The sequence below is a fragment of the Notothenia coriiceps genome, unplaced genomic scaffold (genome assembly GCF_000735185.1).
Source record: "Notothenia coriiceps isolate Sejong01 unplaced genomic scaffold, NC01 NC01_scaffold00034513, whole genome shotgun sequence".
In the NCBI taxonomy this organism is placed as follows: Eukaryota; Metazoa; Chordata; class Actinopteri; order Perciformes; family Nototheniidae; genus Notothenia; species Notothenia coriiceps.
Window position 1 is genome coordinate 1 of NW_011367214.1, and position 12,496 is coordinate 12,496.

At 47.7% G+C, this 12,496-nt stretch overlaps 1 protein-coding gene across 1 annotated transcript in view; it reads right to left on the reverse strand.

Moving 5' to 3' along the window:
- Positions 1–3: 3 nt before the first annotated feature.
- LOC104962262 (titin-like) overlaps positions 4–12,496 on the reverse strand; it is a gene marked incomplete at its 3' end in the record, with an annotated part of 24,409 nt that continues 11,916 nt past the window's right edge. The window contains exons 18-33 of the mRNA XM_010790685.1: positions 11,429–12,116; positions 10,971–11,235; positions 10,529–10,855; positions 9,701–9,985; positions 9,039–9,338; positions 8,485–8,787; positions 7,656–7,931; positions 6,927–7,226; positions 6,379–6,681; positions 5,611–5,910; positions 4,718–5,002; positions 3,701–4,003; positions 2,003–2,305; positions 1,213–1,518; positions 426–710; positions 4–12 (exon numbers count right to left, since the gene is read on the reverse strand). Of these exons, the coding sequence (XP_010788987.1) occupies positions 4–12; positions 426–710; positions 1,213–1,518; positions 2,003–2,305; positions 3,701–4,003; positions 4,718–5,002; positions 5,611–5,910; positions 6,379–6,681; positions 6,927–7,226; positions 7,656–7,931; positions 8,485–8,787; positions 9,039–9,338; positions 9,701–9,985; positions 10,529–10,855; positions 10,971–11,235; positions 11,429–12,116 (4,838 nt within the window). The remainder of the gene's footprint in view (positions 13–425; positions 711–1,212; positions 1,519–2,002; positions 2,306–3,700; positions 4,004–4,717; positions 5,003–5,610; positions 5,911–6,378; positions 6,682–6,926; positions 7,227–7,655; positions 7,932–8,484; positions 8,788–9,038; positions 9,339–9,700; positions 9,986–10,528; positions 10,856–10,970; positions 11,236–11,428; positions 12,117–12,496) is intronic.

The following is a 12,496-nucleotide window of genomic DNA, read 5'->3' on the forward strand; positions in this document are numbered from 1 at the left end:
GGCTGGGGGAATCTGAGGGGGGGAGGGGTATAAAGAACCAGGTTGGAGATGCCCGTAACAGAGGGGGAAACATCCTGATTTATATCTCTGTGAAATCATAGTTAAGTAATCAGATTCTGTTATGAACCATTCAATTATGTTTATAATTGAGTCTTAGAATATGTATCACACTTTATTTATGAGTATGCTTATGACCCGTGTAAGTATGTTTATGTATTTCGAGTGAGTTCATGATGCATTGTAAGTATGTTCATAATGCATCTCTAAGCGCGACTGCAACCCATTTGTTATGTTTTGAGTGACTCGTGTTTTTAATGCGTTACAGAGATGAGCGTCAGGAAGCTACCTTTAAACCTTTCTATTGACCTCCGTTTGAACCCAGCTCCCCCTCCCCTCTAACACCATAACAATGTGCATCTCCTCACCGAGCACTTTGACCACGATGGTGTAGCTCTTGGAGCCGCTGCTGTTCTCCAGAGTCAGGATGTACTTCCCGGCGTCGTATCTGTTCACGTCCTCGATCATCAGCAGCGTGTCCCACTCCGACGTCTTGATCAGAACCTCCCGGTCCTTCAGGTTGGCGTCCGCCTTGGACCACGTCACTTTGGGTGCCGGGCGGCCCCTCAGAGGGACGTAGACCCTCATGGTGACCCCCGCCCTCAGGACCAGAGCCTTCCTCAGGTCAGCATCCAGCTCCGCCTCAGGGGCGACTGCAGGGGGGGAGGGGGTTAATGCAAGGGTCAAACATCTCTCAAAACTCACTTATTCACTGTAGCTTTCAAACTCTGATCAGCACCCCCCCACCCACACACTGCACTTGCACAAGGACTACTGTTTATGTTTTTTGTTTTCTTTGTACTGTTTCTGACTGTTTGAAAAGCGCTATCAAAATCGAATGCATTATTATTATTATTATTAAAGAGACAGCTACAGCTTCAGAGGTGGGACAAGTACTCAGATCTGGTACTTTAGTAAAAGTAGAAGTACTCAGATATTGTACCATGTACCTCTGAACTGTAGTGGAGTAGAACTACACAGTAACATAACATTGAAATACTCAAGTAAAGTACCTCAAACTTGTACTTAAGTACAGTACTTGAGTAAACGTACTTAGTTACTTCCCACCTCTGTATAGCTTCCAGTGGAGACAGAACACTTATCTGAATATCTAAAACTAACAATGGTGTAAAAACAGTAATGATGTGTAATTACTCAGGATGTCTTTGGGCGTGTGGTTCCCGGGGACCTCGCTGGGCTCGCTGAAGCCGATCTTGTTGACAGCGATGACCCTGAACTGGTACTCTGCGTCGTCCATCAGTCCGGTCGCCAGGAAGCGCGTCTCCTGCAGCTTCTTGGGGATGTTGCACTTGTTCCAGTGTTCTCCGTCCACACGCTTACACTCCACCAGGTAGCCGATGATCTCGCAGCCGCCATCGTACGCCGGCTTGGTCCAGCTGAGGCTGATGGAGGAGCGGGTCGAGTCCACCACCTTCGGGAAGGCAGGAGGACCAGGGGGGTCTGCAGGAATAAAGGGTCATATTAGGCATTATTCTCATAGTTCATAGGGAAAGAAATTGCACCTTTTAAACGTCAAAGTGGGATTTGTATTTGCTTAAAGGTCGCCTATGATACTATTGTTAGGCATATATTATAGGTCTCAGACCTAAAACATGTCTCTGAAGTGTTTTGCTCAAAATACCAAACAGATCATGTATTCTAGCCTCATCCGCCTGTTACTAAAGTGCTGAGATTATTTTGAAAAAGAGGAGGGGGAGCTAATGCCTGCTCAGAATTAGTTTTTTAGAGATTTGGGTATGGAGGAAAAGAGAGAGGGTTTTGTTTTCTGACACTTTGTGAGTCTCCTGACACCGGGGACACATGTTTCTGTATAAAAGACATCAAAAAGTGCATTTAGCATGATAGGAGACCTTTAATGAACATGTCCCACCCTATAAATTGTAATCTAAGCACATCGGATTATCTCTCTAAAGCGGTAACTCACAGACGGGGTCTACGGCCAGCGCGGCCCTGGAGGCGTCGCTGGGTTTCCCCAGCCCCGCCTTGTTGAGAGCGATGACCCTGAACTCGTACTCGGACCCTTCGCTCAGCTGCACCGCCTTGATGGAGCGGTCGATGACGGGTCGTCGGTTGACCTTGACCCAGGCCAGCTCCGTGGCCTCGCGCCTCTCCACCATGTAGCCCAGGATGGAGGCGCGGCCGTCGTTTGCCGGCGCCTTCCAGCTCACCGTCATGGAGTCCTTGGTGATGTTGGTGATGACGGGCGGCTCGCAGGGCCCAGGGACGTCTGAGGGAGGAGATATGATTAGATATGATCAATAACAGAGGTTAATACTGACCTAGAATTGGGAGGGATGAAACCCTCTGTAATGGTCACACATGCAGAGCACACTGCACACAGTGAAACGTGTTCCCTGCATCTAACCCATCCTAGCACCAGGAGTCTAGTTCCAGGACTCTAGCACCAGGAGTCTAGAACCAGGAGTCTAGCACAAGGAGTCTAGAACCAGGAGACTAGCACCAGGACTCTAGCACCAGGAGTCTAGAACCAGGAGTCTAGCACAAGGAGTCTAGCACCAGGAGTCTAGAACCAGGAGTCTAGAGCCAGGAGTCTAGCACAAGGAGTCTAGTTCCAGGACTCTAGCACCAGGAGTCTAGAACCAGGAGTCTAGCACCAGGAGTCTAGCACCAGGAGTCTAGCACCAGGAGTCTAGCACCAGGAGTCTAGAACCAGGAGTCTAGAACCAGGAGTCTAGAGCCAGGAGTCTAGCACCAGGACTCTAGCACCAGGAGTCTAGAACCCGGAGTCTAGTACCAGGAGTCTAGTACCAGGAGTCTAGCACCAGGAGTCTAGAACCAGGAGTCTAGTACCAGGAGTCTAGTACCAGGAGTCTAGCACCAGGAGTCTAGTACCAGGACTCTAGCACCAGGAGTCTAGAACCCGGAGTCTAGTACCAGGAGTCTAGCACCAGGAGTCTAGTACCAGGAGTCTAGAACCAGGAGTCTAGTACCAGGAGTCTAGAACCAGGAGCAGTGGGCAGCTATTGCACAGCACCCGGGGAGCAATGGGAGTGGGGGGGAAGGGTGGCGGCCGGTGCCTTGCTCAAGGGAACAACGGCAGGGCAGGAGGTGAACTGGGACCTCTCCAAGTAGCAGTCCACACTCCATATTTCGGTCTGTTCGGGGTCTTGAACCGGCTACATATACTTCATATATTTATACAAACAACAGATATATGATTAAATATGCTCAATAAGGATAATACTGTCAGTTTGACCCGCACTGCACTCACTGATCTTTACTGCCGTTTGAACAATTCTGACTTTTTCTAAAAGAAAAACCTTTTTACATTTTTTTTTTTACTTTCCTCAAATTCTGACTTCTTTAAAAAACAATATATTCTTTTCTCAAATTCAAACTTTTTTCTCAAATTTCATTTTTGTTGATAGAAGCACTTAATTCTCTGTTCCTGAAACACTACCATATGGGTTCTTCACCATGACGGGGGTTATGAATGACTTTAACCTGAAATACATTCTGACATTTCTCAAAATGTTGACTTTTCTCAGATTCTGACTTTTTTCTAAACATTTTTTTTGACTTTTTACAAAATTCAGACTTTTTTCTCAATTTTGTTTTTGTTGATAAAAGCACAAATGTCTGAAGTAGACCCGGTCCTTACCGTAGGGGTTCTTCACCATGACGGGGTCGGTCATGATGGCGTCTCCCACCCCGTACTGGTTCTCCGCGCTGACCCTGAACTCGTACTCGTGGCCCTCGATGAGTTTCTCCACCAGAGTGTCCGTGTTGTGTCCGTGGATGTTGGAGCTCACCAGAGCCCAGTTGGCTCTGCTGGTCTCTCTCTTCTCGATGATGTAGTTTGTGATCTCTGATCCTCCGTCAGCGATGGGGGGTTCCCAGCGCAGCTTCACACGGTCACAGAACACCTTGGCGATCTTCACCGAGGCGGGGGGGCCGGGTTTATCTGCAGGGGGGGAGGAACTTTGTTAATCCTTTTTCTCAAAATGTTGACTTCTTTTTCAAAATGTCAAATATTCTGACTTTTCCTAAAAACAAAACTTTTTTCCCCAAACATTCTGACTTTTGTCAAAATTCTGACTTTTCTCTTAACATTTAGAATTTTTCTCAAAATGCTGACTTTTCTTAAATTCTGACTTCTATAAACATTTGGACTTTTCAAAAATGTCCAACTGGCGGGGCGGCCGGGTTTATCTGAGCCTCGTTAATCCTCTTAAATCTCTCACATTATTCCCTCTGCTCTCCTCTGGGAGGCGCTACAGGTCAACACTGCTACTGCTCAAAGACCCCATCTCTCATATATTCCCTACCACACATCTCCTGTCCTCTAGGAGGCGCTACAGGAAACTCTCTACCCTCAGCTATCTCCTGTCTGAACCCTGAACAACACATTTCAGACTTGATCTGACCATTAAAGTATTATCCTATCGTATCCTATCATATCATATACCCAGTGATTGACTTTTCTCTTACTGTTTTGCACTTTCTGGTTACATTACATGTCACTTGTTGGAGGCTTTTATCCACTGCGCCACACGCCTCCAATGGTTAGATGCTAACTGCATTCCGTTGTTTTAGTACTAGCAATGACAAGGAGCTCAAATCTCATCTATTCCAAACTTATCCTGTAAAAGACCCCTCTGAAGACCTCTTGACTCACCGAGCACCTTGACCTTGATGGTGGCGTACTTGGACCCGCTGGTGTTCTCTGCGTGGATGCTGTAGTCACCGGACTCTTTCCTGGTGACGCAGAACAGGTCCAGCATGTAGTGGTGCTTCTTCTGGCTCAGCTTCATGCCCTCCACGTGCACCACAGCGCTGTCCTTCATCCAGGTCACTTTGGGCATCGGTTTGCCGAACACCTCGGCGTCCATGGACACGTTCTCTCCGGCCTTCACCACGATCAGGTTCTTCATATTCAGACCCAGGTCCACGCGGGGGGGGACTGCACCGAGAGGAGGGGGAATGGTTCTTTATTAAGTACTCAGACTTTTAACTTAAACAAAAGTAGCAAAAATGCATTTAAAATACTCTGTTACAAGTAAAAGTCCTGCATTCAAAGTCTTTCCGAAGTCTGATTTTTCAAAATAAAAGCCCCATAGAGTAACTGTACGGGGAGCACAGGAAGAGTCTGTGTTTTCCTGATATAAAGTAAGATGTGAAGCATGAGGCATTTCAATTCAAATAAAAAACCTACAAAAAATCACTTTATCCTTACAGGAAGCGAAGGCCAGGCTTGTTTTTCAAAATAAAAGCACCATAGAGTAATTGCATACTTACTAAAAACTTAAGATGAGATTTGTTTTTCAAAATAAAACTCCCCATGTAGTAACTTTATGCTTTAAGGAAGCTTATGACGAGAAAGGGTCTGGTCTCTCCATTAAGGAAAACTGTTAATATGATGATAATAATAATAATAATAATAATAATTCATATAATCGAAAACTGAATGCTCAGAGTTCGTACCGTGCTCTGACCAATCAGTTTCCCGTAAGGGGCCGGTCTTCCCTTTAAGGATAAGTGTTAATGAATGATAGTTGGTAGAGTTCGTACCGTGCTCTGCGATGACGGGGATCTTGTCCGACAGCTCGGAGGGCAGGCTGGTGTTGATGGCGGTCCTGGCGATGACCCTGAACTGGTACTGCTGGCCCTCCTCCAGCCCGCTCACCGTGTAGCTCTCTGATTGGATGTTCATGCAGTTGGCGTTGCAGCGCGTCCACTTCTCCTCCGGCAGCTTCATGTACTCCATGTAGTATCCGATCAGCTTGCTGCCGCCGTCGTTCGTCGGGCGGCTCCACACCAGAGACACCGAGTGCTTCGTCACGTCCATCACCTCGGGCTTACCGGGGGGTTCTGTGTGGGGGGGGGGACACGGTTAGTTAGTCTGAACAGTGAAGAAGGTCGGTGTAAAAGTACAAATGTAAAGAAAAACACTCTACATTTTATATTTAATTAAATATTCCCTTCCATGCACACTTGATGGAAATAATATCCTGCTTATATCGTGTTAACAGAAAACTGGCCTTTCAATAGTGTTTTCTTTATTTTCTTACTCCTTCCACTGACACGGAAACCCCAACTCTACTCTCCACATTTGAATGCGTGGAAATGTCTCTGGCCCAGAGATTCTACCTGGTATTACTCTCTTAAGGAAGTGGTAGAGAAAAATAACTAAACTAAACAAGTAGTGTCTCAAAAATATATATATATTTTTTCCACTTTTTTAGAATAAGCGTCTTTTCCCCAGCATTGAAACAATGCCGGGGAATGCTCCTCTGGGTCTCTAGCTTGAAAGAAAGATGAAGTGTGAGTGTCTCGTACCGATGGCGGTCCTGGCGATGATGATGTCGGTCTGCTTGCAGGGTTTCCCCTGTCCGGCCATGTTGAGCGCAGCCACCCTGAAGATGTACTCCACGCCCTCCATCAGCCCGGTGCACGTGTACTGCGTGGACTTCACCAACGACTCGTTGGCCCTCATCCACAGCAGGCTGTTACGCTCCTTCTTCTCGATGACGAATCCTGTCAGAGGGGAGCCTCCATCGCTGCTGGGGCGCTCCCAGGACAGGATGACGTAGTCCTTGTTGATCCTGTTGATCTGCAGATTCAGGGGCTCGCTGGGGGGGTCTGTGGGGGGGGGGAGTTAACAGTTAGAGCTGTAAAACTGCAAATTTTTAATTCACTCAGACTCACTTCTGAGTTTCAGGACATAAATGCTGACTCATATCACAGTTTTACAGTTCATAATGCAGACTGAATTCAGGGTTTTAGGGCTGATAATGCTGAAATGTGTTTTGCTTTAAGACTCGTAATGCTGACTCGTTATTCCTGCAGTTCCCTACAAAGCTTTATAAACATTGTCCCGGACTCACCGAACGGACACCTGGCGATCATCTTCTCGGAGTAGATGGGCGCTGAGACGCCGAACCTGTTCTCTGCGCGGACCCTGAAGCCGTACTCTTTGCCCAGACACAGCTTGAGGACCTTGAAGCTGGTCTTGGTGCAGGAGGAGGTGAGCATGGTCCAGTCTCCCTGGCTCACGTCACACTTCTCCACGATGTAGTTGGTGATGTTGCTGCCTCCGTCCTCCTGGGGCGACCCCCAAAGCAGGGTGCATCCTTCCACATCCACCTCCGTCACCTCCAGGGGGGCCTCCGGGGGCCCGGGGATATCTGCAGGGACAGGGAGAAGCGGTAATGTACGAGTTATGAATTACCTGAAATACATTCTGACTTTTTGCCCATTTTTTTAATGGCCGCCAACTTTTTTCTCAAAAATCTCAAAATGTTGAGTTTTAACTTTTTCTCCAAATTCAGATTTTTTTTTTCAAAATGTCTGACTTTTTCAACATTTTTTTTTGACTTTTTATAAAAAGAAATTGCCTTTTTTTTTTTTTTTTTTCTCAACACAGATTTTTCTCGAAGATCTGTATTTTTTCTTCCAAAATTTAGATTTTTGGAATAAAAATCTGACTTTTTTCATTTTCGTTTTCTGAATTTTCTCAAATATACTCCCTTTTTGAAGCCGCTTTCCCTTTGACACAGTGTGTTATTCCTGAATATTCCCAGTGATATTCCCATATTAGGACTGGTGTTACTGACCCATGACGGTGACCTTGATGATCTGGTTGACCCTTCCGCTGCTGTTCTCTGCGGACAGGCTGTAGTAGCCGCTGTCCTCCCGCTTCACGTTCTTGGTGATGAGGGTGCAGCTGGTGAGCGTCTTCACCACGGACAGGCGGTCGGAGGTTAGCACGTCCTCGTTGCCCTGCTTCCACTTGCAGAAGGGAGCGGGCTTCCCGGCCACGATGGCCTCCAGAACCATCTTAGATCCGGCTCGCACCGACACGATGTCCGGAGTCATGACCTTCGGAGCCACTGCAGGGAGAGGAAGGACAACAGTTACTCAAAGGTCCCTCAAGAAAACTAAATATATGACTGACTATGTTCAATAAGAAGCTTTATTTTCATCAGCATATGAGACAATGAGAGAAGAGGGAACAGGAAGGGCTAACTCTTGTATTAAGTATTAGGATTCATAATGCCAACTTTTTCTGGGTTTTAAGACTCACACTGCCGACTCATGGCAGGGTTTCAGGACTCACATTGCTGACTCACCTCGGGGTCTTTAAGACTCATATTGCTGACTCATCTCGGGGTCTTTAAGACTCATATTGCTGACTCATCTCGGGGTCTTTAAGACTCACATTGCTGACTCACCTCGGGGTCTTTAAGACTCATATTGCTGACTCATCTCTGGGTCTTTAAGACTCATATTGCTGACTCACGTCGGGGTCTTTAAGACTCACATTGCTGACTCACCTCGGGGTCTTTAAGACTCATATTGCTGACTCATCTCTGGGTCTTTAAGACTCATAATGCTGTCTCATCTCCAGGTTTCTCTACAGTCTGAGGTGTGTGTTGTACTCACTGAGCTGCTCTTTGACCTCGAAGATCCCTTCGGCCTCGCGGGCCAGACTGACCCCCACTGAGTTCCTGGCAGCGACCCTGAACTTGTACTTGGTGTTCTCCTTCAGGCCCACCACCACGATGCTCATGTCTTTCACCACGGAGTACGGCGTCCACTTGTCCTCTGCGGCGCCCTCCGCCTGGTAGTCCACTACGTAGCCGTTGATCTTGGCCCCGCCGTCTCTGAGCGGCTTCAGCCAGCCCAGCGTGGCGCTGTTCTTCGTGATGTCCAACACGTCCATCTTCTTCGGGGGGTCTGGCTCACCTGGAGGGGAGGGGAGTGCGGAGGTTAGGTAAGATAAAGGAAAGAACACAGAGGGAGAGGAACACAGCAGCTTTTAGTTTACCTGGGGGCAAACATTTAAAAATAAACTAGAAAACGTTCCCTATATGTACGACGTATGGATATACATATCTACACATTAGATTAAAGTCTTCTCATTCACAGAAACAATGATAATAATTAAAGTCTTATTTTCCTGTGCATGTCTCAGAATGATAAAGTTTTCTACTCACTGATGGGGTCGACGGCCAGGTAGGATTTGGGCGAGTCCTGCGGGACTCCGATGCCGTACTGGTTGCAGGCGGTGACTCTGAAGTAGTACTCGATGCCGGGCGTCATGTTGGACACCTTGAAGCTGGTCTTCCTCAGGTCCTCGATGCACTTGTTCCATGTCTTCCGGTCCACCTCGCGCTTCTCCACGATGTAGTTCAGGATCTGGCTTCCGCCGTCGTTATCGGGCGGCAGCCATGACAGCTGCGCGCTCGTCTTTGTGATGTTCGTTGCCTCCAGGCCGCCAACAGGGCCGGGGGTGTCTGCGAGGGGGGATTCAAATATGCTTTGATCAGACAGGTTTTCTTTTAAAGAGATGTACAAAAATCTCATTATGTAATAACACCTCTTTTTGTAATATGTTCAAAATGTTGTACGTAACAGCTTTTAAAAGTTCCCGAATTTTTTGGACGTTTTTATTACATTTCTATATTCCTAAAAATAAGTTCAGATGAAGACGTCCATTTTCCTTGGTGTTTACTAAATGCATATACTATAAAATATTAGAACATTGTGGGACAGTTTCATGAATACAGCAATCAAACTGTCTAAAACTAAACATGGGTGTTATAGCATGATAAAGTAAAATGTTGGTTGTGGATAAATGTGTTGTTATGTTTCTCACCGAGGACTTTGACGCGGACGTACACGGCCTTCTCTCCGGCCGAGTTGGACAGAGTCAGCGAGTATCTCCCAGAATCCTCTCTGGTGCTTTCGGGGATGACAAGGAAGGACATGCTGTCCACCTGGTCCACATGTCCACGGCGGATCACGTTGTCCACGCCGAGGCGTTTCCACGTGACCTTAGGCGAGGGTCGTCCTCTGACGACGGCGAAGAGCCTGATGGGGCAGCCGGCCCTCACAGACAGACCCTTCCTCAGACTGGCATCCAGGTCGATCTCTGGAGCCTCTGCAGCAGGAAACACAGGAGAGAGGTTACCAGGATGTGAGATCATAAACAGACAGTGTTTCCCTTAATGTCTACCCCTGAAACATCAAAGTGCTCTATGCTGAAGTTGCAAAAACACCATGCTTTGTTTCCCAGTTTCACTGACAATGCCCAAATAAGGCTGTCTGCAGTGATACAGTTAACTACATAGAGTTAAATCGACCAAAAAATCATCAAAATCAGCACACAGAGAGTACAAATATGGCCACTTTCTGGTTAAAACTGCCATTTCTGATGCTGAACATTTCAGAAATGGATTCAGCGTCCTCAATAACCCCAGACACCACTCTAAAACTGTCCAAACCGGAGTTAACCCTTAACTATTGTCTGCATATGCTAATGAATGCTAATTGTGCAAATTACCCAACATGCAGGTTAGCATCCGGCAGTTTCTATGTTTCTACTATTCATTTTGGCAAATTGGGGTCCTCAACATTTCCCGGTTCACAACAGGACTCTATGAGCTGGAAACAGACTTTTATCGTATTGAATGTCAGTTCCTACCAATGATCTCCTTGGGGGACACGGATTCCTTAAGGTAGGCGTGGCGTCCCCAGCCCATCTGGTTCTGGGCGGACACCTTGAAGTCGTACTCTAGCTTCTCGTCCAGCTGTCCGATGGTGAACTCTGTGAGCACCAGCGGGCCGTTGGTGTCGATCCTCTTCCAGCCCACCGAGGGGTTCTCGGGGTCCACATCGGTCTTCAGCCTGAGGTCCAGGCTGTAGTTGATGATGGGAGCACCACCGTCGTACACTGGTTTGGACCAGGTCAGGGTGATGGAGTTCTTTGTGCTGTCACCCACCTTCAGGAAAGCAGGGGGACCTGGGGGCTCTGCAGGAAAACACAGAAACACAGATTTGCATAGCTATATCTACACTATAGCTACAATGCATATGATGATAAAGCCTTTGAGTCTTTGATTCATCTCAAAGAACCCCAGACTTACCCATGGGATCTTTGGCTCCGACGGGTCTGCAGGCCTTGCTGGGTTCTCCCAGGCCCACCTCGTTCTCTGCCTTCACCCTGAACTGGTACTCGTGGTTGGGGATCAGGTTGGTGACCTTCATGCGTCTCTCAGAGATGGGGCTCTTGGTGCATGGCACCCAGCGGACGGCTCTCTTCTCCTTCCTCTCCAGGATGTAGCCGGTGATGGACTTTCCTCCGTCGTTCTCGGGGGGAGCCCAGACAACGGTCATCTCTTCTTTACTGACCTGGATCACGGAGGTGTGGAGAGTGTGAGTAACAGCAGTACAAAAAGTTAGCTCAAGTAATGAAAACGCTGTCCAAATAGTTATCTTAAAGTTATAGAATAATAATAACTGGTGTCCACCTAATACTGTGGAAGCAGAAACCAGGATAAAATGTAGCTAAAAAAAAGGTACAGCACAGGAAGTGTTTGCGTACCTTGGTGACGTCGGGGGCTTCTGGGGGCCCAGGTTTGTTGAACTGAGTCTTGACGGTGACAGGCTTGCTCTCCATGGCGGGGCCAGTGCCCATCTTGTTCTCTGCCTTCACTCTAAAGATGTACTCGTTACCCTCCACCAGACGGATCACGTTGCAGTATGGTGTGACCACCGAGGCGGAGTACGTGGACCAAACCATCCTCCTGGTCTCGCATTTCTCCAGGATGTAGCTGTCCACCTCGCAGCCTCCCTCGTCCTCCGGAGGGTCCCACACCACTCTGCACTTGTCGGCCCCGATGCCGATGACCCTGAGGTTCCTCACTGGGCCCGGGACGTCCAGGACGTTGATGTTAGCGTACGCCGTGAAGGTGCCGGCCACGTTGGTGGCGGTGATGATGATCTTTCCGGTGTCCGTGCGTCTGGACTTGGTGAGAAGGAACTTGGAATATTCAGGTCCGGTCTCGTAGCTGATTCTGGGGTTGTCCCCAACGGCCTTTTCTTTGATCCATTTGACCTCCGGCGCGGGTTTTCCTCTCAGGCCGGCCTCTATCCTCACAGATTCTCCGACCTTCACCGTCAGAACTCCGGCCAACTTCAGGTCGATGACGGGCTTCAGGATCTCCTCCTTTACCAGAATATCAGCGAGTTTCACCCAAGCACTTTCACCTCCTTCATTGATGGTCTGCACCCTGAGAGACAAATGATAAGAATTATTAGTAAGTCATTTTCACTAGGTAGAAGGGGTGTAACGGTACACGTGTGTACCGAACGGATATAACGTTAAACATAAAGAATTGAGAACGTGAACAACTTCTTGGAAGTAATCTCAGGTAATTTGCTCACATTGGGTTCAACGCGTCATAGAGCGACCAAGTCATTTCATTGGACGAGAGGCATACTATGAGAGCTGGTCACAGGGATGCGTTCAAATGTAGTCAGTAATTTGAGGAACTGTCGAAATGGCGAACGCAGATAAAGTTGAGCTCGAAAATCCTCCAGCATCATTGAAGTCTCCGGTTTGGGAACATTTTGGTTTTGCAGTTACGTACAAGGATGACGGACAAAGTCA